This window comes from Syngnathus acus, chromosome 3 (assembly GCF_901709675.1).
Source record: "Syngnathus acus chromosome 3, fSynAcu1.2, whole genome shotgun sequence".
Lineage (NCBI taxonomy): Eukaryota > Metazoa > Chordata > Actinopteri > Syngnathiformes > Syngnathidae > Syngnathus > Syngnathus acus.
Window position 1 is genome coordinate 6,597,219 of NC_051089.1, and position 24,782 is coordinate 6,622,000.

General features: G+C 40.8%; 1 protein-coding gene and 1 non-coding gene across 3 annotated transcripts in view; one reads left to right on the top strand and one right to left on the bottom strand.

The window, feature by feature from the left end:
- The first annotated feature begins 4,188 nt into the window (after positions 1 to 4,188).
- The window catches only part of nfatc3a (nuclear factor of activated T cells 3a), a 37,899-nt gene continuing 17,305 nt past the window's right edge, over positions 4,189 to 24,782 (top strand). The window contains exons 1-3 of one of the 2 annotated variants that reach the window (XM_037247959.1): positions 4,189 to 4,724; positions 14,009 to 15,188; positions 18,042 to 18,204. In XM_037247959.1, the coding sequence (XP_037103854.1) occupies positions 4,634 to 4,724; positions 14,009 to 15,188; positions 18,042 to 18,204 (1,434 nt within the window). In that variant the 5' untranslated portion in view covers positions 4,189 to 4,633. Of the gene's footprint in view, positions 4,725 to 8,686; positions 8,837 to 14,008; positions 15,189 to 18,041; positions 18,205 to 24,782 lie in introns of those variants that run through there. The other variant, XM_037247960.1, reaches the window with a different exon arrangement.
- trnas-cga lies at positions 13,650 to 13,731 on the bottom strand. The gene has a single exon. It is a non-coding gene; the product is annotated as a tRNA-Ser (tRNA).

Genomic DNA, 24,782 nt, shown 5'->3' on the forward strand with positions numbered 1-24,782 from the left:
GGATTGATGACGCACTTATTTATTTACGTATTTTCGGGTTTAAAAATAAAAAACTTCATGTCTAAATATTCAAATGCACAGTATATGATTGATATGTACGCTTTAGAAAAACCACAACTGACGTTTTTATCTAAAAGTACATACATATCCCGTATATTAAAGAAAAAGTGGAGTTTTCACACAAAAACAATGATTTATAATTTTGTTAAAAAAATAATAATCAATGTATATGTCAGGCACTGATATTTCATCACACTAAAAATCCAAGAAGTGTTTGTCTTTTAAATTGTTTCGCTTCAGAATGTTCTCTCATCTCCAAATAACTTCACACAACTAACAACATCTAGCTCTGTATATGAAAAATAATATTTATTATTCTTATTCTTATTACTGCATTATTTTCACTGCACCAAATGTTCCTTTTCCTTGGATTTTTTTTCTCTCTCTTGTTTTCTCTCCCTGTTTATTTATGTGGTTTATAGACGATGTGTGGGATTTGGATTTTTGTCAGAAATCATCAATATGGGGAGTGCAATAATGTTAAAAAATACCTCACTAAAATGTGTTTAGGCAAGCATGTGATTCTGCAGGATTGTCACGTGTACTAATTTTATGAAAAAAATCTAAAGTCGACTTTTATTAACATTTTCACGACTAATTAAAGCTTTAAGGTTGCCTGTACTGGGATTCTTATGGGGATAATCCAGTGTTGCTGCTGTGCCATTGGGCATTTGAAATAACGGGTCACTAATCTCTTTTTGTATGAAGAGGAAGGGGTCCAAAAGAGGGTTACTCATCTGAATGTGTTCATCAACATGTTTCAGTCATCACATTCATGTGCTGCTGGCTGTTAGAGAATTGATCGTACACAAGCTGGTGCGCTGAATGAACTCAGTCCCGGTCATTGATTAACAGTATCATCAAGTGTGTCACAAATTAATGTGGCTGTTGGAATCTGGACTCCAATAAGAAAAACTCTTTAGTCAGGAAAAACACAGTGCATCTGCTTAAAGTTTTATGATCACATTGGGCCTTATACCTGCTTATAAAAGCAATTTCACTAATTGACCACTAAGGGGAAGCACAAACTCATCTGTATTTTCCTATAGGCAATAATAAAATTGAAATAGTAAAATTTTATGAACTTAACTCTTCACACATATAACACACAATGTGTTTTCATAGCATTTGACACATATAAAAGATTATATTTAAAAATATTAATCATAGGTGGCGCAGTAAATCTCCCTGTGTGGAGTTCGCATGTTCTCCCCCTACTTGTGTGAGTTCTCTGGCTTGCTCTTGCAATTCATTGAATATTTTGAATGTGAATGTATTTATGAATAATTGTTTGTCTGTATGGGCCCTGTGATGACATATCCAGAGTGTACTACCACCTTTCATTTAAAGTATTCTAGGATATGCTCCAGCTCAGCCTTGTGATGAGAATATGCGATAAAGAAAAGGGATGAATGGAGGAGTTCCCTAAATAGTTCATGAGACCTTTCGAGGTCATTCTTACTGTATGTAAATCCACACGTACTGTGTTCTTCATCATTATTTGATCATTATAAATTGAGGTTAAAGGAATTAATATACAATGTATTTTCACGAGTTCTAAATTGGATATTCGAATTAGACGTCTTCTGCAGATCATTTGCTTTTGCTTTATTGCCTCAGTGAGTCCCTTATCTGTCCACATTCTAATACAGGACTGCCCGTAACTTGATATTTGTTGACATTTCGCAAACACCTGTTGCGTAGGTGCTTACGTTTGCTTTTCTGCAACATGTGTGTGTGTGTGTGTGTGTGTGTGTGTGTGTGTGTGTGTGTGTGTGTGTGTGTGTGTGTGTGTGTGCGTGTGTGCACGCGCGTGCGCATGTGCTTCTGCAAATCCTTGAAAGAATAGTGTCGCCTCAAAAGCACACAAAAAATAGTCCGAGATGGGGAAAACAATGCCGCTTGCTTGTGTTTTTCGTCTAACTTTCTCTAGAAGAACAGACCACATCGGCAGCCTCCCACACAAATTGCCTTTGTTATCCTCTCTCTTTAAAGGTCATCTGTCAAGATGACAGGTGCATGTATAATTGAAATGTGACTTGGGTGTGTATGCAAGGCGAAAGTTCAAGCCGTCTGGTAACTAAGTACGACACATTACGTGATATACTGTACATTTTATATTCATTTTATAAAATGTAGTGAAAGGAGGGAAGTTAGTTGGCACCATTACGTACGGACACAAAGTGTCTTAATATCCATCCAGTGATCCAGAAAGCAAAATAGTCACATATTTTTCAATTCACAAAGTAAATACCTGAGAATGCCACATGTATGAGAAATAGTTCTCAGAAACCTTCTACGACTAAATATCAGTGCAGTGACTGCTAACGCTATGTGATTTGGGAGCTTCTGATCAACTACAGATTTTGAACATGTACGCATTTTAACGAAAAGTACGATTAAAAGACGCTCATTCTACAAATATAAATTCAAGGGTTAATAAGTCAAGGTATTTTGCAAAAGTTAAGAACTATTTAAAAGGTTTGCATGTACGCTGATGTTTTAAGATGAAGATTAAAAAGAAAAAAAACCCACAGGAAATGTGATATTGATGCTTTCAGATGGCTTCTGTATACCGAACGCGCATACGCATCTGCCATCGGTGTCACAAATACGCAGGTGCTGTCGACTAACCATGCATCTTGTCCCAAGAGAGTGTTTGGTATAAGTTTTTTTTTTTTGGCTGCTTCTTGTTTTAAGGAAACTCATTGACAGACAAGTGGGAGGTGTACAGATTGCAATTATGACATTGTGACTCAAATGGTAAAAACATAAAAGAGATATATAAATCCATCCACACCTTTACTTGGATTGACACTATTTTTCCTTATCTCATGTACCATCCCTCCACATCTGTCCTACTTTACTGGGTATAAACGTCTAAATCAATGTTATAACAAAAGAACAATGTACACAAAGCTAGTAGAGGCTTGAGACTTTTGCACAGTACTATATTTACTTTTTGTTGAAGTGCAAACGACACACTGCACAACCTTATAAAGAGTTACGACATTACCAGTTAATATTTTTATTACTGACTGAAATAGCTTTAAGGCTTTCTTGCAGCACTTATCTGATATAGCGGCAGGGCTCTTGATCAAATGCGAACATGACTCACATTTACACACTGATGCATAATAGAACATGCACATCGAAGACATCAAAACAACTCGATAGCGCTTTACAGTGCATTAGCCTGTGTGAATGTGTGTATGGCCACCAGATCCCCAGTGAAGCTTAACTTGAGCCTGAAAAGACTGATGGGTTTATTGCAAACAGTGGGCTTAAAAGGAATGGGCAAAACCTGTACAAACAGATCTTCCATTTAAAAAGAAATCTGTGCATTTAAATATTTTTCATTAATTGTATTAAACAGTTGGTTAAATCATTACAACTATAATTATCTTCAATAACAGAATAAATGCAGTCATTTGTAATCCATGCAATTATTTTATAATTTGAATATAACAATTTTACCTGTATCTGTTCACGTAGTTCTTTATGTTTACTTTACTTACATGCAGGGATGATTGGCCTATCTGTTTACTTTGAAAATAAAAATGTGACCCTAGAGCAAGAAATTGCCCAACCCTGACGTAAAATTTGAAGACTATATTGCACAGACTGTTTAAGCAGCTAAAATGTGTAGAATATAATGAACCTAGTGGATGACTGATTAATTACATTGTTGGAGTATTCCCAATAAATCCTAAGAAGCCAAAAATAAATAGAATAAAATGTTGAGACTTTATTTTTGTAATGATAATATAAACAATATGTAATATACTAATATGTATATTTAGTGGTATTTCTGAAATAACTGTTAGTTTCAGCTACAGGTATATATATATTTTTTTTTTTACCCTAAAAGGTCATAGCTGTATATTACAACGCGTGGTAAAACACGTATTGTGCAATAGGGCAAACTTTAAAAAGGTAAAAAATTAAAGACGTAAAAAAATACATTTAGGGGCATATAAAGCCATTTACGATGAAAATTTGCTGTTGTCCAGTGTCATTACAAATCCATCTTTAAGCGTGCAGTCGTCCCAGCAACAAGCGCGTGTTCGCGTGTGCGCGTGCACGCGTGCATGTGTGTGTGTTGTGTCTGCTGACATCACAGCTGGAAGTGCCTTGTCACGCGGGGTTAGTAAAAGTTGGGATCGGAGCTCCACAGGGCGAGAGAGAGAGACACAAGTCAGGCCGGCGCAGAGGCAGCGAAACCGGGCTAAACATTACCCGATCATTGGCTGCGATTACGACAAACGGGAGACAACTCTTCTTTTTGTTTATATTGAGAAAGCGTGGCATAGACTTTCTCCTAAGTTAACCCCCCCTCCCTTTTTTTTTTTTTTTTTTTGCCAAAGACTATTTTGGATTTGCAGAAATAACGAAGGACACTTTGGTTGCGTGGTTCGATCAAGCACCAAATGAAGCAAAGTTGAAGTTGGGCTTCGGCGTCGTGCCACTCGGTAAATGTTGCGACGTTTTCGGAGAGCGTAAACCCTGCTTCGACTGTCGATCGGCGGCGTGGGGGGGTTTCCGAGACTACTGAGCCGAGCTGTCAAACCCGATGACGGCGGCAAACTGCCCCGGTAATGAGGAGCTGGACTTCCGACTCATCTTCGGGGAGGACGGACTGCAGCAGCAGTTGGGCCCCGCAGGTCAGTGTGCTTGCCCGGTGCCGTGTTTCCCCCTATGCATACTCAACTCCCGTATTTGCGTGTTTTTCTTTCTTTTTTTTTTTTTTTTACTTCACCCCCCACCCCTTCCCCCGCTACTTCACCATTTAACCCTGTGAATTTAACCTCGTTAGTTGTGCTTGAGAAAGTCAAATGTTTACACATCACTTGTCTATGGCCGCCAGCCAGAGAATAACAGCAGCTGTCATTAGCCTGACGCGCTAACTGGTAGTGGAAGTGTTATTGCCTCAAAAAGTTGAGTGATTTCTGCTTTGCTGTTCATGCATTGTTTGAAAATATAAACAAGAACAGGTTTACTGAAGATACAGAAATAATTACAATGTAATTGTCACATGGTGTATTACTTATTACTACTTAATTAATAGTTATTTGTTATTATATGTGCATATACTGTACACAGTGTGCAAGTTTTGCGTGCATGCTTAAATACGTGAAATGGTGCTATTTACCATTCATACACAGTTCATGTTTCAGAACTATATTTTCCTAATAGAAATGGAAAGGATTTGTCCCATAGTCAAATTGATCCCTGCGAGTTCCTGCACAAGATGTGTCCAAAAAGTTCCACTCTTAGTGTCACAAAGGTTCAAACCCAACTCCACGCTAAAAGTTTTTTTCTTGAACGTGAGCCAGATGATCAACAAGCATGTCTTATAAAAGATCGTGCTGCGTTTGCTTCATTCACTGTGCAAGAAATGGTGAGAGTCGTGGCTGGACAATTTGTAGCTGAGCATCCAACAGTTCCTGGCAGAAAAAAAAACTTGTCGTGCACAAGCAGCCTTAATATTGTGTGATTTATTTTTCTTTTTTCTTTCCTTTATGAGCTCAAAGTGGGCATCAAGGGGATTCTTTATGAAATCATGGATGACACAAGTTGTGGCGGATTCCGACAGGCGTGGCAGGGTGTGTAAAGATTACTTAAGTCAAAGGGGAAAAACCATTTTGTGAAATATCTTTTGTGACACAAGTCCTGCAACATTTCTGACACTGATTTAACCTCAGCATCAATATTGTCAGTCGTATTCTAAAACCTTTATTAACCTAAAAGGTAATATCATTACTAACTGTGGATAAAGAACTGCTGTATTATAAAATCCATATAAAAATTTAAATATCGTTAATTACTCACTCATTCAAAGACTATCTTGAAGATAGTCACCGTCATGCATCATGCTTTTTTATCGTTCATAAGTGCCATACGGGTGCTAAAATACATTAGTTGCTCTATATTACACTATATTAAAATAACTTAATAAATCAAGGTTTACTCGCCAAAAAACAAAAACAAAGCAGTTTTAATAATAACGCTCTGACTTGCTTCACAGAGGATGTGAGTAGGCGTCGGATGTTTTGCACATGTAAAATACTCCCAAATGATGCAAGTTTGCACCTATTTAAAAACAACACATTTGAGCCATACTAACCAATCTGTGCGATGGTCATTATTTGAGTCATGATTGATTCAAGTCCTGCATTTTCATAGACTGATCATCGACACGCCACGATGACTGAGTAAAAGTTGTTGCTTTGAGAGCTTTTTCTTTCCTCTATTCATCCACACTGTGTTGCCTATTGGTTCTGTCATTGACTCCAAACCAGCAAAACCAACGAATACTCCCACTGTGTTATTTTTCTTCAATTTTGGAATACTGTATGTATATTCACGGAATAGCTGCTACAAGATTGAATCCGTTTTTTCCCCTGGTTGGAATTGTTTGAAGTGCAGATGGCTCGAGGGAGAAAAATTACACTACTTTGAATTAAGCTCTGTTGTAAGAAAAGTGATTTTAATTGTATTTGGATAGCCCAACTTGGCCAAAAAAGGGAGGTGGGGGGGTTGTCCCTGTTTAAATGAATAAGCAGAGCGTAAAAGTAGGATCACACTAAGAGGGAGTGTCAACCTATTTTCTCCTTTCGCTGAAGGCAACACTCATGTCATGGCTTGTTTTCATTTTCTTTTTTTTTTTGGTAACAAGCTCGTGAACGTCAATGTTTCAAACATGTTTCTACAAAACGTGGTTTTGTTCCATCGGCTCTTGCGGACCTGGGCTGATGTCATTTCACAATTTTGAATTCCAGTCTTGTAAAAATATAGAGGCGGCGTTGCCAGAAGCAAAAAATAACAAGAGCTTTATGACGCTGGTTGATGGTTCAAAACAACATTTCCCACTAAGATCACCTACAGTTTATATAGGATACTTAGTTCCAGAGTTCCAATTGTTGTAAAATTATTTGTTAGCTGTACAGGCAATACTGTAACTTACAGTGACCTCAATAATGGTCATAAAAGTGGAAGTAGTCCTTTCCGTTTATTAATAATCTGTTAAAAATCTACAAAGTCTGAAACACTTTTTAATGATGAATGTATGAGCGGGTTACGAAACGTGTCAATGATTAATAAAATCAACCGATCCAGTCGAAGCATAGCATGGGGAGCTAACATAAATCTTTACTCCACATTTCAATCGCACAAATGGATGGTCTTAAAAGCTCGACAGCATCAAATCCAAATCAAAGTCTTTAGTTCAGAAAAGGCTCAGGGTGAGAGCCAAAGGGAATAAAGAAAAAAACAGGAAGTAGAAACCTATCAAAATAAAAGCAGGACTCAACAGAAGACACACTTCTGTTTCGTCTTCTAACATGGCTTTTTGCAATCATCTCCATTCATCGTGACATGAAACATTCACAAACTAAAAATACAGCCCTTGGAAACGTTCAGCTAAATCTAACTTTTGGTGCATATTCTTCTACTTCATTTAGCTACTTGAGGTCCAATGAGGTCCAATGATTTTTTTTCTCCTCTTATTTACTAGGGAAGTCACTTTTACCGTAATCTCAACTCTAAACTGTTATGCTGCTTTTCTGCTTGCATAAGTAAACACGTCAGGCATTCATACTAATTTAAATCTGAGTAGTAGTGTGCATTTCCCTACACTGCCCTCCAGCCTCCGCTTTGCTTTTCCCATCCTGCTCGTCCTCTAATTATACGTCTTTCTACCGTTTCTTTATCATGCTCTTTATGAGTTCTTTGTTGCTCAGGATACGACGCACGAGGTGAAATTGAAATATGTCAGCGTTATTATTTAGATGCAAATTCTACCGGTCGGGATTTTCCCTGAAATTCTCTGGAAATGGGATGAATAGAGCTACCCTCCAGCCTAATTAGAACTCTGCTGTAGGTTGTAACATTTATGTGGGAAAAAAATTAAAAGGAAGACAAAACAGAGTATTTGGTGGGTTGCCCCCAAAACAAAAAAATTAAATGGAGGACGGTTGCGGAAATGGGGAAATGAAGATAATGGAGTACTGACAGTTCTTTTGTTTCCATAAAGTAACTACAAATGGAACGTCCATCAAATTATTCTGAGGGAGGACAATATAATTTTTTTGGGGCTTTTTGATTATTTTTTTTTTTATGCCACCATCATCAATCACACGACAGGATTGGCTAAACATAAAAAGCTTTCAAAATGCAAATTCTGATTGGAAAGGCAAGATTTTCTGAAACCAGATGAAGCGTCTAAAATCAACAAAATTGCTACTTTTGTCTAAAATAAGCCAATATGGGTAAGAAATAAATTATCTTGACTCAACGTTTTGGGTTTTGTACAACTTTCTGGTTCTTGTTTACTAAGCCACACAGTACCGGTTACTCAGGTACCATATTCGTTGCTAAACTCCAATATCACTATAAATTTCATTTCAAATTCTATGGTTGTCATCATACATGACATATAGTAATACAGCCACCTGACATTACAAATATTGATTGACCTTAAGGAATTAAGCAATTTCTTTCAAATTGATTATCTAAACCGATTCCCTCGCAGTCCTCCTCATTCGGGGGAACGACTGAACGACTGAAATTACATCGCTCTCATGGTGAACTATTTTGAGCTCCCAAAAGAGAGCGGCACAGGGCAGACGGCAGTTTCTGGTGACTCGATCATAGTCGGTGCGGGAGGATCTGTCTCGTCCTAGCAGCCATTTTTTTAATATTTTCTAACCGCTTGGACACTTCCATGATCTTAACGAGGATAGGTGTAGAAGAATGCTGTGCGCCACATCTCCAGGTGAGTGTGTCGGCACTCACAGACTCTAGCCAGGTGTGTGAGTATGTTTAGCAATGACTAAAACCATGCAAGTACGACCTTATGACGTCTGTTGGAAATCATTTTAGCTTCCCGCAAAACTGAGTCAGCGACAGTGAATGACCTATGAACTAAACTATAATCCATTTTTGTTAACGTCTCAGCAATTTGGAATGGTATGACTTTCCTGGAGAGCATATCGTTGAAACCTCTCTTGGATTAAAGTTGTTATATGTTTAAAAGTTTTTCATTTGTAATTTTTCCCCTGTAGAATTTTGGTTTTGCTGGATGAAATTTAAAAGAGACTTTTAAGTGGCCACAATCGTCACGAAAATGTCAAAGGCAACGAAGTCAGCGGCCAGAGAGTCATGCACAAGGTCAACATGTGGGAGCAGACCACCATGCGGGTGCCCCCTAACCCTTCTGAACTTTGGGGTGGGGGGGGTCCCAGTAACATGTGTGATGAATGAGACGTTTGTTTCCCCGGGGCGAGGCATGACTAACAATGTGAGGCATCTGTCTAGTTTAAATTTAGTGTAACTGAAGCTACTGCTGGCTGTGCTGTATCAACATATCAGAGGCTGCATTACACCGGAGAGAAAGCTGTTTTAACTCCTGGATCTCCTTTCATTTGTTTCTTTCTCCTCACTGTTCCCTTTGTACCGAGGGGCACAGGGATTACAGTAGTCTGAATCGGAATTATTTTAGGAGCCACCTTTAGGATGTATTTCAGTCCAGCAACCAGTTGCTATTGTCATCTTTAGCGGCAGTCGCCAATGATTGAGCCAAAGTAAGGACTGTTTCCCTTTGACAAGAAAATAAATTTAGTATCCATAATGAGAGTAAATTTCATTTGCCACTCATGAAGATTATCACAGGATGATGGTCCACATTCCATCTGCGGCCCATAAGGTTTTGCCGACCCTACTACATGGGTCATAACCGGGAATGTGGACCATGTGGACTCTGACAGCTGGGCAAAAATAGAATTTCGCGCCAACTGCGAAGAGAGTTCCAGCCATATGCACCAGCTATTCCTCCTCTCATCGTCATAAACAACATCCAGCTTCCCAACATCCGTCCTTTGAAGATTCCCGTTTTCCTATTTGGAGCAAAGCATGTTGTTTATGGTGCAAGGTGAATCTTACATGCTTGCTTTGTTTAGAGTCTCTGCGTATTTCAGTTGTGGCACATTACCAGATTGTATCCGATTAACTACAAGTAAGAAGCTTTCTTAGTGTTTATCAGAAAAACACATTAATGCATCTTTAAGTCAATCGTGGGTATTTACTTCCGGTTGTTGTTTGGCACTGAGTCTTTATCCCATAATGTTATCTCGGCATGAGATTGTTAATTAGGAGCCTGATTTAGCTGCCGGCGTATGTTAATGGTGGCTTAGGGCGAGCCTCTGTTGGCTAGTGAATTTTCTGTGACGGCACGGGAAAGCTTTATGAAGTCACATTCTCGTTAACATGACATAACGCGCAAAAAGAAAAACAAGTGGAAATTAAACAGAGAGCAAAAAAATTCAAGAGTCTAATTCACCCAGACTAATCTCCTGCCACTACCATCCGAGATTTATATTCAGACTCAGCAGATACAGGGAACCCCGGCAGGCTTGGCACAAACCCAGGCAGGAAGGTTTTAAGCCACAGGTGACGGCAAACCTTTGTCACACCTATGTATGTGCGTCACAAGGTCCCGTTATAGAAAAGTAGGCCGGCAGACAGCCCACGAGATCTAAAAAAACAAAGCTTTGTGAGACTACGTGGTAGATGATTTGTTACTTAATGATTGGGAATGACCTACTACAAGTAGAATGTCAAAGTCACTGTCATGATAAAATCTTGTTTTGATGAGCTCTACATCTTTGCTTGACATGATTTTTGGTTTTGCAGTGTACTCAAACAACCACACTTAACATACTTAAAAAGGTCATCTAGTTCAAACAATGAAAGAATCTACCTGAATATGCTGAGCTGGGGAAAAACATTGCTGTTTTCACGTTTTTTGAAAAAGTCGTGTCAGTCCACTAAACTCATCAGGGAAATATCAAAATTGAAGTGGTCTAATTGGTTATCCTCTAGTCTAGAGTCATTGTTTGGGCCATAATTCTGCTGCAAGCCTTCGTCCAGCACCTCCCGACGTGGGTAGAAAGAGGAGCCAGGGCCACTGGTCAGAATACAAAGCCTTTTGTACGTGGGGTGTAAGCAGATCTGGTTCTAATCAAGTTGCGTACCCACCAATAAGGGAACCTGGTCTTAGGTTACCCTCTCGCTCCTCCACCACATGGTTTTGTGGCAAATGCGTAATCCTAGACCGTGATATGTATTGATGCATGAACATACGTGCACAAATGGTACATTTAAAAACAATGCTGTTCTAGCTCTTTGTTGACATGGAAGAGTTCGTGTCGTACTGATTAGAATGCAGGAGAATCCAATGAGCTACATTTGTAGAACTATTGCCCAAAAAGGTAAATGTGTTTTTAAATGAGGAAACAGCATTAACCTGAATCTGCTCTGAGTGAGACTAACCCTACTGCTCTGTTGTTAACTGGACTTTCTCAGAATATGGGCTTGTATGTCACTGTCGGTCACAGGACCCTGACACACTTAAGTGAGGAGGCGGAGGAGGGAGGAACAAAGTCCCCGTTGCCTTATCCCCAAGCAAGAATCCCCAATGTTACAATCATTCCGAGGCTTAGTGAAATTTGTAACAATAAACCCAGGTGGATGTCAGCGACAAAGTTTCCCTGTTGTTATGATCGTTTTTTGTTTTTACTTTACAAACATTGTGCTACGATGAAACGGTGTGGTTAAGCTATTAATAACTGAGGTACAGCAAATCCTCTTAGAGTTCTTTATTTAAACGGATTGGCTGTGATGTATGGATACTTGAGTAGTGTGTGACGCACTGGGTTTTCTAGACCTACATTGGAGATTCACTCGAAAGCCGTCGCTTAAAAAAATCCCTGGAACCTCCACTCTTTTCCATTTATTCCCCGTGACCTCTCCTAAGGTGAATGAGCTTTGATAGGGGGGATTCCCCATCACCCGCTCCTTTCCCCACTCTGGAGGTTTTAGGTCACAGGCTAATAATATCCAGGACCAGGTAGCGGCGGCAGTCCCCTGTATGACACTCGACTTTGCAACGCTGCCACTTGACGCCTGAAAATGTCTCTAAGCAGAAAAACACGAACCTGCTGACTTTGACGGCTTGTCATGAAAAGTGAGAGAAAGCCCCACGGCAATTTCTCAAAAGCCACATTTCAAGGGATAATTTAGAGATTACGGCAGTGAACATTTGAACGAGACAACAAAAGGTTTTGTAATCTTCCAGACTAGAGTGCTAAAAAGACAGACCTTAAAAGGTGACTACTCTCGTTTGCTTTGAGACTCTCCTATAGCACGGTTTTGGCAAATTATCCTAAACCATCATCGTCATAAGAGTCTTCATTATGATTAATTAATTAAGATAATTATGAAATTCGCAGCTTTGTCTTTTCCACAGAGCGTCTTCCGCTTGCCTCAGTTGTGTGTAAGATGCTGCCGTCGGAGGAGCCAATGCTCAGGTCTTGTGACAGGCGGCCTGGCCCAGTGTGAAGCTGAGCAGCTCTAAATAGAAAGCTTGCTACGGCTCCTGCTGTTGCTGTTGTTAGGAAGGGAGTTTAGAGGGGCCGGTGTCCCTCTCTGTCCTTTAACCTCAATCTCTGATTTGACAGGCCGTTGTGGTTAGAAACTGAAAGAACGTTGGAAGTTAACCTTACAGTTAGAACACAAGCCAATGTTTAATTTTTGCTCTTTTATGCAGAACACAATCTGGAATAATCTGGAATTTAGGGTTATGCTGGTTTTACACTTTAATTTCTCAGGTAGAAAAAATTTAATATATTTGTTCCTTCTCGACAATAGCCTTGTTCCTTCTCTGAAGGTTGTGTGGTTTGTTACCAGTGTAACTGGAAAAACTACGTTACTGATTTCCACAGAAACCTTTGAGCAAAGGAAGAAAACATTACGATTTCTGTCTGATCTCTGCCGAAAGGTTTAAGATATTGCTTTTATTGAAGGGTTGTTGATTAGTTGCTGAGTTGCATTCCGACTGTCTTATGACATCGTACTTGAAAGTAGCTAGCTGTTTTTTCCACTTTTCTGAGAACCTACAAATGCCTCAGTCATCTTGCGTCTAATCTGCTTTTTCATGATCCGTTTCCGTAATTTACAATATTAACACTCGCCATCAAACTAGTGGAGAAGTTATTGACGGGGGCATTGGGGAAACCTAATAGTTGCTGCAGAGTGCATCCAGTGCATCCAGTGGGAGTTTATCAATAAATACCAACCATGTAGAGCCAATGTGCTCTTGTCTATTTGTTTGTGTGTGTGTGCATGTGTGTGTGTGTGTACATGCTCCCTGTGCTGAATGACTTTGGGTATAAATAGCCTGCCCAGTGCAGTGTGATGACAGCTGACAGCACGCACCATTGTGTGAATTTGTTTCCTGAGTAGTTTTGTTCATCGGTTATCCCTCTTGAAACCATGCCTGTAAGGCAGATGTGCTAACACTCTGCAATTTCTCTCCTGTTGTTGGACTCACTAGTGGAATGAATCTCTGGAGGAGAAATGAGTTCCAGTTAGAAGAATTGCTGCATCAATTATTTTTTCAGAGTACAGTGGAAAGTCTCAAACCTTAATCTGTTCCAACAATTTGTCCATTGGTGACTTTCCCTGCGCCGTTGGAAGCAGTTTGAGCTTTCCAAGGGAACTCATTGTTCTTATAATAGCAATAAATTTTACGCTGCGAGCAGGGTTCGAACCTGCGCGGGAATATCCCATTGGATTTCGAGTCCAACGCCTTAACCTCTCGGCCATCGCAGCTGATTAAGCTGACCCAGTAATCTTATATAAATGTCCAGCTCACACAGATGCTTGGCACATCACAAACGCGTTTGAAAACTTCGTATCGTGCCACTTTTTTTGTTATCCCTGTAGATACCCCCCCCACATTCTCAAAGAAAGCATTTTAATAAAGGTTGTTGGTAAGGTTAGGTCGGGATAGGCTCACCCTCAACCCCGATGAGGAGAAATAAGCACCCTTAAAATAAGTCTGGCAAAAAGACTGTGTGTTAATATTTCATTTTGTGTCTCCTATTAGATCTGGAGCCAGATGACAACACGTCGTTCTACATTCTAAACATGGGGCAACCCCCATCAGTGGTCACGAACCACCAGTCAATCAGCCTCCCCCGTCATGGCATGCAGTCGCACTCCCCGCTCATCAGCACTTCACCTCGCCTTCAGTCACATAAACACGGACCCGTGCACCTGACTTATGAGGCCCAAGACTCAAAGTATGGCTCCTCCCCCTTGCTCCATTCTGCCCCGGTGGAGGCACCAAAAGCCTTTGAATGCCCCAGTATTCAGATTACCTCCATCTCCCCGAGCTGCCAGCAGGAGATGGATGCCAATGAACAAGACCTGAGGGCCAATGGTCCTGATAGGGAGTACCACAGTGAGAGGCCTCTGTCCAGAGACCACCTGTATTTGCCTCTCGACCATTCGTACCGGGACTCTTCTCTCAGCCCGAGCCCAGGCAGTAGCCTCTCATCTCGGAGCTGGTTTTCCGACGCCTCCTCCTGCGAATCATTTTCCCACGTATATGACGATGTTGATGCTGAGCTCAATGAAGCCGCCGCTCGCTTCACCCTGGGCTCGCCGCTCACGTCCCCGGGCTGCGCCTCCCCTCAAACGGGAGTCGGCAATCTGGAGGAGCAGCCGCAGTGGCAGCACCCTCACCCCTCCTTCGTCCAACACTCCGTCACGCTGTCACCTCGACAGTCCCCCTGCCACTCACCACGCACCAGTGTCACTGACGAGAACTGGCTTAGCCCACGGCCACCTTCTCGGCCCTCCTCGCGTCCCACCTCACCCTGCGGGAAGAGGCGCCACTCCAGTGCGGACATCTGCTATCCTGGCTCCGTGTCGCCACATCACTCTCCCTCACCCACGCCAGGACCTTCACCTCGGGGGAGTGTGACAGAGGACACCTGGGCCGGCAGTCCCTCTATCGGAATGTCACCCTTTCAGTGCTGCCCGTCCGAGGCGGACATCCCATCTAAGACACGGAAGACCTCGCAAGATACCACAGCCATGCAGCCTCCAGCAAAAGGAGATTTGGGCATAGATGACAAAGGAAATATGCCTCAGATTCTAGACTCTCCCTCAGAAGAGGCGCTCCACAGTCTCAAGAAGGATGTGCACGGGGAACAGTTCCTCTCCGTGCCCTCCCATTTTTCATGGAATAAACCCAAGCCTGGACACACACCTATATTCAGGTAACACATAAAATCAAGGAGGATATTGTGTTGTGGCATAGAATTAAACCATGGCAAATCTGGACAGGCTAAGGACTCTCCCTTGATTGTCCTTTGTATCGCCGCAAGATGGCCGCAATGTGCTTAGCAGGTAGACGAGATGTCTCAAAGAATAGTGGTGTAGCCATCTGCTCCAAAGTAGCCTTTGCTTAGGGCCCATCTTCATGGAAACAAAGGTCGGATTTGATTCGAATGCCGGCATGCGCTCAAGACGCGCTGGAATTTTTGTAATGTGGCCTTCAAATTTGGTCTTTGCAGGACGCAGACATGAATTTGGACACAGATGTTAAACAGTCAACCCGCTGTCTCCTTTTAAGCTCCGCTCACTAAAACAGTAACACCCACCAATGCAGTTTCCTTGCAATACCCATCCCAGTCGATTTTTACTTGAAGAAATATTGGGAATTTTCCTCCGAGTCGGCAATTTCACGCACTTAGCGGACTACAGTTATCTCTTTGATGATTATGAACGCTATCACGACTTGTTAAGATCTGAAAGGCAATTAATTGGTCAAGGCCACAAAAAGGACCCATAAACAAAGTTTGTGCACTGTCGCTAGCTGCCATAAAGATTGGATGTTTTAATCTTCAAGACAAATAACAGTGCAGTAAAACCAGGGAGAACATTGTTTGACTCGATCCTCTTTGATCGGAACTCGGTTCCAGAATTCAATAAAGAAACGTTTGAGTTATTTAAATCTCATAATACAGTACTTATGCTATAATATCTATGAGGAGAGGTCTTCTAAATATTATCTGCATTAAAGGGCGTTCATGATGTATTTTATTCGGCTAAAAGTCTGCTGTGTGTTCGCTATATGAAGGCCTTCCAGGCATGCACTGGCAGGCCTTGCCGTGCTGTAAATCAGCCAAGGGTATATATGGTAGCAAGGTCAACAACACCCACCCGTTGTTACGTAGATAGACTGATGTCAACACGTGCAGATGACATAACGCGCTTGCTCGTGCGAGCTACTTTTCAGACAACAACAACAATGTCCAATTAAATTATCCAGAATATTCTAAACTGTTCTCACACTGCTGTTGTGAGAGGAATAATGCTTTCCAGGGGAGTAGCTCAGCTATTGATGTCTTCTTTAGTGCTTCATTTGACTGAAGAAATTATTAATTGACGGTCAACACAATTCTGAACAAATAACAAATCAATTAGTGGATTGTTGGGTGGCTTTATCTTCCCATTACTACCGTCTCATGACTGACGACATTCAAATGGGCAAAAACGTGATCATTATCTTTGGCGAGCCGTATTCTAGTTGTTTTCTAAGGCAGTGAGGGATTTACATCACTGCGAATGATTCATTCTGCAGGAAATAAACACAAAAGGGAGGCTACATTCAAGGTAGCCTTCAAATTGGAGCAACGTTTGTGCACCGTGATGACATTGTCAACCCTCAAAGGATGCTGCCTCTGAATTGGAACACATTTAGTCAACTCAAGTCTGGAATCTAGTAAACAACCTTGAACTAGAAATTGGACAAAACACACTACAGATAAATTGCCAGAATGGAGTTATTTATAAATTCAATTATCTTTTTTGTGTAGTAGTTTACGTGAATTTATGTTATAGAAGTTTGTTGTATATATCTAGAATAATAGGAGTTACGTGATTGGACCAGGAGCCACTCCAGTAGGACATGGACATTAGAGAAAGGTTATGACAAACGAGAGGCCAACCCTCTGTCTCTTCTCACGTTTCATCTGGCCTTCTCTTCTTCTGTTACCGTGACAGCCTTACAAGTCACACTTGATCAGGTGGTTATGTAATGGCTGCTTTCAAGAAAACCTACAGATTAACAAATTGCCCGTACAATGGTGACTTATTGAGTGACTTGGAAAGAGTAAAAGTCGGACAAAAACGTTGCGATGGTCATGTTCCTCCTGGGAAAACGTCTGGTGTTTATCTGACCCATCCACAACCCGAAACACCACATGGGCTTATTTAGGTATCACCACATTCCCTTTTTACCCTAATTTAATATAAATACAAAGAATAACATCACAAATCCCTTTCAATTGTCAGTGACTGGGTTGATGTTAATGATTCATGGCTGTGATTGCAAAATTGGAGCTTAAATGATTAAATTCACTTGAGGAGAGTTCCAGTGGAGAAGCTGTATTTTTTTCAAGTGCGGTTGTTCAAATATAATTGTCACCACGGAAATTTAAAAAAAAAAAGGGGGGGGGGGAGGGGTTGAGAAATGGCGCACAACACCATAGAAGGCAGCTTGGGAACAAAAAGTGCCTTGCGGTGTTGTTATTGTGAGCTGCTGCAAATGTTGTCACAAATTCTTGTTCTATGGTGATCTTCACGCTTTACTTGTTATGTAACATTATAAAAACTGTAAAAAGACAAAGAAAAAGCAAAACAATGTACTTTGGTGCCATCTCCAAGATTTGCCTTTGCCATTTTTTCTGGCCAAATGTTTCCGGTTTGAGATTGTGTTTATTGTAATAACATACCATTTAATCTAAATTAATAAATGGTACGTTATTGACGTAAATGATGACGTTACCGCCTTGATTTGATTTTTTCAGCAGACCATTTACGCAATGTTTTGCGCAATGTTACCGCTGACAGGGCAAAACAGTTTTCTTGTTGGTGTCCAGTAAATTATTTCCAGTCACTTTTTTAGAAGAATTAAAAGTTTTGGTGCAGATTCAAGTCAAAAATTCGAACCATTTGCGTCACTACCTTCTTGAAACGTTCGTAATGGTTTTTTTTTTGGCTGCCATCTCACTACCATTTTAGTTTGAATGATTTTTCTGCGTGTGTGTTTGGTCTTGTCTCCTCAGGACCTCCTCACTTCCTCCCCTAGACTGGCCGCTGCCAAGTCAGTTCGGCCAATATGAACTGAAAATCGAGGTGCAACCCAAAGCACACCACCGAGCCCACTACGAGACCGAGGGCAGCAGAGGAGCTGTCAAAGCGGCGTCAAGTGGCCATCCCATTGTCAAGGTAGCGCATTTAACATTTTGACACCAGCACATTGTTGTGCCTGACACTATTCCAATGCCTATTTAAAAACCACATACCCGAGAGTTCAACTCCTGCACCCTTAAGTTCTGAAGTTGTTCACATACAATAAAACAGTCTGAGCCGAATTTACTTGCTGAATTCAGCAGCCACTTCCTCAGAGTCTGTTTCACCACTTTTCAGGGATTTCCTTCCGCATTTGAGACACAGTGTGCGTTCACTGCAAGCGTAGAAAGTCCCTTTTGCACTTGGAATACTTTTCATACTTGCGGTGGCAGTAACTGATAATGTATCGGGACTATTTTTCTTTGAATGCCTCCTGGTGTTCCCTAAGTAGTTCTTACCAATCATTTGACTGTTAAATCTGCTGTTTTATTTTACATGCGCATATTAAGATTAATTTTGTCACCGGCCGTTTAGAGAAAAGCATATCTTGAGGAAGCATGAGATCTCATTCCAAGCAACACACACGTAACAAGCATCCCCCCCCCCGTGGGATTCAAGCAGAACCTGTTGTGAAACTTAACAATGGCGGAATACCTGCTAAGAGCTTTAATAGTGAGTGGCCTTATCAGCCCATCAGGAACACGGCATACGTCACATAACTCCATCTCACAATGGTACAGTCACACTGTAATCATATTTGATTGAAAGTCTTATTTTCTACCATGCGTCAAAAGTAGAACAAAAGCCGTGATGTCTTATCAGCATATTACGCAAGACGACAAGGTACATCTATTCAGCTGGTATCAAATGCATTACTTCTGAACGTTTGTTTGATCTTTATGATTTTTTTTTTTTTACACATGGGGCACATTAGCTTTAAATTTGTTGAGGTAAGACTTTTATTTGAAGCAACATTTTACTGTTAACAGTAGTTTACTTGTTGGACAGTAAAGAAAAAAAGCCTGAATAGCAATTTGACGTTTCAAAAGTGGCAGTTTGACTTCGGCGACTTGTCTTTGCGTTTTGTCAATTCTAACGCTGACTCACGTGTTTGTGGTCTTTCTGTCTTTGGCATTTCTTGTGTGTCATCTTTTGTTGGCTAACAAGCTTTTAAAAGCTCAGCGATGCGTTAAGTATGCAGAGCAAGCACGACATGTAACAATCATGACCAAGTTTAGAAGAGTATAACCGAGTTCCAGTCGGAAAGGTCAAACAGCTGTCGGCATGAACTCTCTTGAAACGAACCCAGAAGACCAAAGTCTTAAGAAACGGCCTCTGTCTGTTCTCACACATTCAGGCAGGCAGGCAGGCAGGCAACCCTTCAGGCTGATAATTAACCATTTCAATCTCAGCGTGACCAAGATTCTATCCTCCCATATGTGACGATGCATAATTTAGCGGTCAAAGTTTGTCAACCAAGCCTTGCTGTGCACATGCCCTAATTTCTCGTCGTTTGTTCGGGCTCTCACCTCGCTACGTATGGCCTTTAAAAAGACAGCAGTTCCAAAATTAGCTGCTATTCTTGAAATATTTCTTCCTGTATGTCGTTGCATTTTTAATAGACCGGCACGTCAAATCAAAGAGATTTTCTTATCAAAACTTGCCCTTCAGCTCTCATATTGTTTACTAAACATCTCATCTTCATCTTAATTCAACGTCATTACCATGTGACATCATTCTTGTTATTCCCAAAACACACACACACGCGCTGTGCTTTTGCAGAAACTACTTCGTATTAGGACATATAGGTTAAGACTGCTCAAAAGCTAATCAAGGGTTAACTTCAAGTTACTTGACCCACTCCAGTGGTCACAAGGGGGTCAGAGCTCATGCGAGTGTAAACAAGCTTGTGCATATCGTGTTTCCCAGGTGCGCCCAAGGTGTGGATAGTGCTATTCCCCGAAGGCACAATAACACTTGCGCTTGCAAAATCTAATCACAGTTATCCCGCCGTGCAATTAAAAAAAAAAAAAAAAAGCCACAATTTATATTACAAATTATACGGTAAGAGTTACAAAGAGGATGACACAATGCAGTTTTTTTTCTGCTACTTGTCTTGTTATATTCCACACACGAAGTACTCCAGCAGAAGCAGCACCAGCAGCTCCGTTACAAATTCCCTCGTCTCATTCCTGTGAGCCCTGCACTATATTCTCCGTGGAGCTTGACTCTAGTGGTGTGATGTCACCCGATGATGCCACGGCTGCCATATGGGCATGGCCGTCACTTCCTTTTGTGACTGTGCTGGGCACTGCTGAGCTGCTGCATCAACAGAAAAACAAGGAGTGAGAACAGGAACTGTAGGTCGTGTGTGTGTTTATCCACCTATACATAGCATTTTTGTTTTGACTGCTAAATAAAAACGAGATAAATGTGTTGTACAATTGTGGCTAGTATCTTATAAAAGTGGATTTTTGGAGTTTGAGTAACAATATTGCTGAACAGCAGATCTTTCTTTATGTAATGACTGTGGCTGCGTTAGCCATTCCTCAGGGGCTAGCCACAGATCACAATCGGTGAACCTGTTGCTAGGAGACATGTAAGTCCAAAGCCTCTCTGGCTGGCTGAGGTATCCTTGTGCGTATTTAACCAGCTTAATTGAGTGCTGCTGCGCCCACACAAATACAAGGAGTACTTTAGTAATACCTGCCGGACCACGGATGGATGCGAGCAGGGTGCCGATATGAGAAAAGAACATGCAATTCATTCAAACTATTACACAGCATTGTTCAGCAAGTGCGTACGGTGTCGTCACACACACACAAAAAAACGTCTTGGTAGAATGTATGAAACTTCCAAGGTCGAGCATGAGTTCAAGGATGCCTGTGGATCTGTGTTCATCGTCCAAAAGGTTTTTTACCCATGAAAATGAAATAACTGTTCCTTGTACAGGTCCACCGAATAATGACGTTAAATAAAACGATTCAGCCATTATAATGACAGTGGACTGACGTAAGTAAAGGGAAGCTTGCCAAAGACACTTTATACAAATGTAAAATTAATTGAAAGGCTGATTATGTATACTTTGTAAAAGGTTATATTAAATTATTTATATCATTATTTATATATATTATATTATCCATCCATCAATTTTCTATATATTATATTATATTATATTATATTATATTATATTATATTATATTATATTATTAAAAACCAAAAACCCAAAAAACCGCAAAGTTAAAGATGATTCAGTCCTCCAGTTTTTGTTCCTCCACAGAATTTTGTTTAAACTCCAAATGCCGTGACTTCATGGACAGTTGGCAGTGAAATCAAGAGTTCATACATCTGTTCACTTTGACCGTGAATGCCTCCAACTATTCTAGCTGATTCTGATTTATTGTTTTGATTGCTCATCTTCTCTCAACAACCCCCTTTTATATTTTGCACTCTGTTTATTTCTACGTGTCGTTTCTCTAAATAGACGGGTTGCCATAAGTGGTGTGCAGACAACAACAATTCAAAGCTTTTCACTTGAAGCTGCTGTTGCTTTGCCACCGGGCTTTTTTTGATGTAACCAGGGTGGGAGCCATTGGTCGTAATCAGGCTTAGCGCACAGCGAGGAGAAAAGTCACAAGGAGTATGAGTTTCATAGAAAGGTCGGGGGAGGATAGAATGGGGGAGGGGGGGGGACAGGAAGGAGTGAGCGCAGAGCCGTCCTCCAAGGCCATATACAGCTCTGATGCAGTATACAGTAAATGCTTGTGCGCGTGTGTGCACATGTATTGACCTTGTTTAAACAAACAGTCAACTGGCCCCCTGGCTCCCGCTGCCCTCCCTGGCGTGCTGGGCAAACAGCGAGCCTTTGAGATCAACGCAGTACATATGCATGACTGAAAAAAAAAAAAAAAGACTGGCATAGATAAAAGAGCAGCTTTTTGAACAAGTTCCCTCCATATTAGGAAGCAAACCATCCAACTTTTGGCATTATTCAATTTCGATTTACTGTACAGTTAATGTTTTAAGTAACATTATAAAAGTCCTAATTGTCATACAAATTTAAAGATGTTATTGTTAGCTGCAGTGTAATACTAACTAAAGAACTGTGGTATATGCAAACTTCGCAAAGGAAGGTCTGAAGCGAGATTCCAATTTCAAACCTTGAAACTGTGAGGCAGAAGTGCTCCAACTAAGTAAAGCTGAATTAAAGTAAAGCTGTTAATATAAAGGGGAGGAACAGGGAGATGTTTTGCAAAGTGATCTTATCGTGAGCTTATTTGCAGGAATTAAAAAATATATATATTGTATGTATGTTGTACTGCTCATATCATAGTCAGAGGCTCGACCCTTTTTGTAGGTCACAAAAGTAAAAGGTCCGCTTTTATGATTATCTTCACACTTTCATCTTTGCCATGACTCAAACACTAAAATACACAAGCAAAATTATTCACAGGAAGTCTCCCGTGTCTTGCGAAAGTCTCGCCTGACAGACTACAGCCTGATAAAAAAACGACCCGACTATTAACCCCTGAATTTACACCAAAGTCAAATGGCTCCACCCCCCTCGTTCTCCTCTCTAGTTGAATTTGAAGAGCGGCAGCTTATGTGCGTAAGAAGCCCCTCGCTCACTCCCATACATACGCACACGCGCATACTCGATTGCATACACAAAAAGTCTCACCATGGCAACGGTACAGCAACACAGGGAAACATTTAGCAGAGTCAGGCGCTGGATGTAAGAAAGTGTCGAGTTACGGTCTGAGCCGAGGTGGACGCTGACTTGTGACAAGAGTCACCAAGCAAAATCGGGATAGCAGATGAAGTCATATACGTATGCTGATTCAATTTGAATTCCAAATGATATGACCTTTCAAGAGCGAACACGGATAGCCAATTTGTGTTTCGCCCAGGTATTACCTTGAACACATCTTGGCCGCGTGTACAATATCATGTTTACACGCAGTGCTGGAGGATGTTTTTGCCCCTGAGCTTGTTGCCCTTATTACTGGACTAGTGGAACAGATGAAGGCCAAAAATAAATTTAGTGGGAGCTGAATATGTAACTGTATCCAGCTATTTTATTTTAGGGGAGAGAGTTCATCCCCAGCCCAAATCCAGTCTACTCAGAGGCAGCAGCCCTTACAGTTGCTTAATGGCATTTAATATAGAAGTGATTTTGTTTTTTTTAAGATCCATTTTTTTGCTGACCAAGCCAGCAAAGTCCGTACAGTTTGCTGCAAAGACCACGCTCGTGCGGTATTTCACACTTAGCACAGATTTAGGAGGTGACTCCGGAATGTGAGACAAGTCAAGAGTGCATGTGGTGTTTTTTTTGTGTTGTCGAGAAACATCCTCAAGCAGGAGTCCTCTTTTTACCCTTCTACAAAGAAGCCACCATTCGTCTTTTGTTGTTGCATAAACACATTGTGTTCAAGCCGGAGCGCTAGTGGCAGATGACTTGCACAAGGTCTAAAATTAACACGGGCCAAGTCCAAACTAGGGTTGATTTTCCATTTGGCGCATAAATATCTGAAGGCAAATGTTTGTACTAAAATAGTCCGTGTCATAAAAAACGTAGCAGAGTGTCTTTACCACGTTTGATGTCATTTACAGGCTGTCTCAATTTGATAGATGCAGAAACACACCAGCATGTACCTCAACATGGTGCAACAAGTTTTTTTTTTTTTTTAGCACTGTTTATACTTTGAGAGCCAATCCAGTTCGAGACTGTCTCTCTGCTCGAAATTTGTCGCTGGGCACCAGCTCATCAATGGTGGTGCAGAACAGGGGAACATAATAGACTACAAATTTCAAAGTTTTGAAGAAAAATCAAGTTGTACCAAAAATGGCTTTGAACCGCCATCATGTGATGTGAAGTTATGTGACTTATTCAGACTTCTTGTCTTTGGAAATGAGCGCAACTTCTTTTTTCCAGAACCGCACACTTTTCCCCCGTCATTTGTGTAGCGTTTACCCTTATGAGCGACGCAACCGCGCTTCAGCTCTTGTTTTTAAAGTAAATGTTATTCTTCCAGCAACCCTCCTTTTATGGCTCATGTGTTTATTTTATGTTAACAGAGACACTTTTGTGGATATTTGAAGCGCCCTTTCAGAACTAATTTGAATTTTTTAAATCAAAGCCAGAGTAAATTGAAAATAATCAAATTTGCAAATCAAAGCGAAAGTAAATTAAAAATAATCAGCTTTTTAGAAACGGTTGGATATTTGAATAAACGACTGTGTGGTGATTTTCAAGCGTCATTGCAACATAAAAGAAGTCTTTTTTTTGCCCTCTTATCACGGTTTCCTGCTTGCTTGAAAAAACAAAAATTGGCTTGTGTTTTTGTCAACACGTCAGACCGATTCATAACGACATAAATTAAAGCTTCAAGGAGTGACGAATGGGCTTTGCAACCCTTACAATTGAAACAGTAGCCCGAGGACATAATGAATCCATTTCGCGGAATTCCAAACCTGACTAGCGCAATGTCTATATATTTCAGACGGATATACGGAGTTTTATGAAGCTGCGAGTCAGTTCAGTATATTCAAGTTTTGCAATTAGACAAACTGTCAAGTTAGTCATTGAAGTACTAAGCCAAAAGGTATTCAAAATGGTTGATTTACCCAAGTGGCAGACTTCCTTTCATTTTTTCAGACATGGCTTTTCAAGA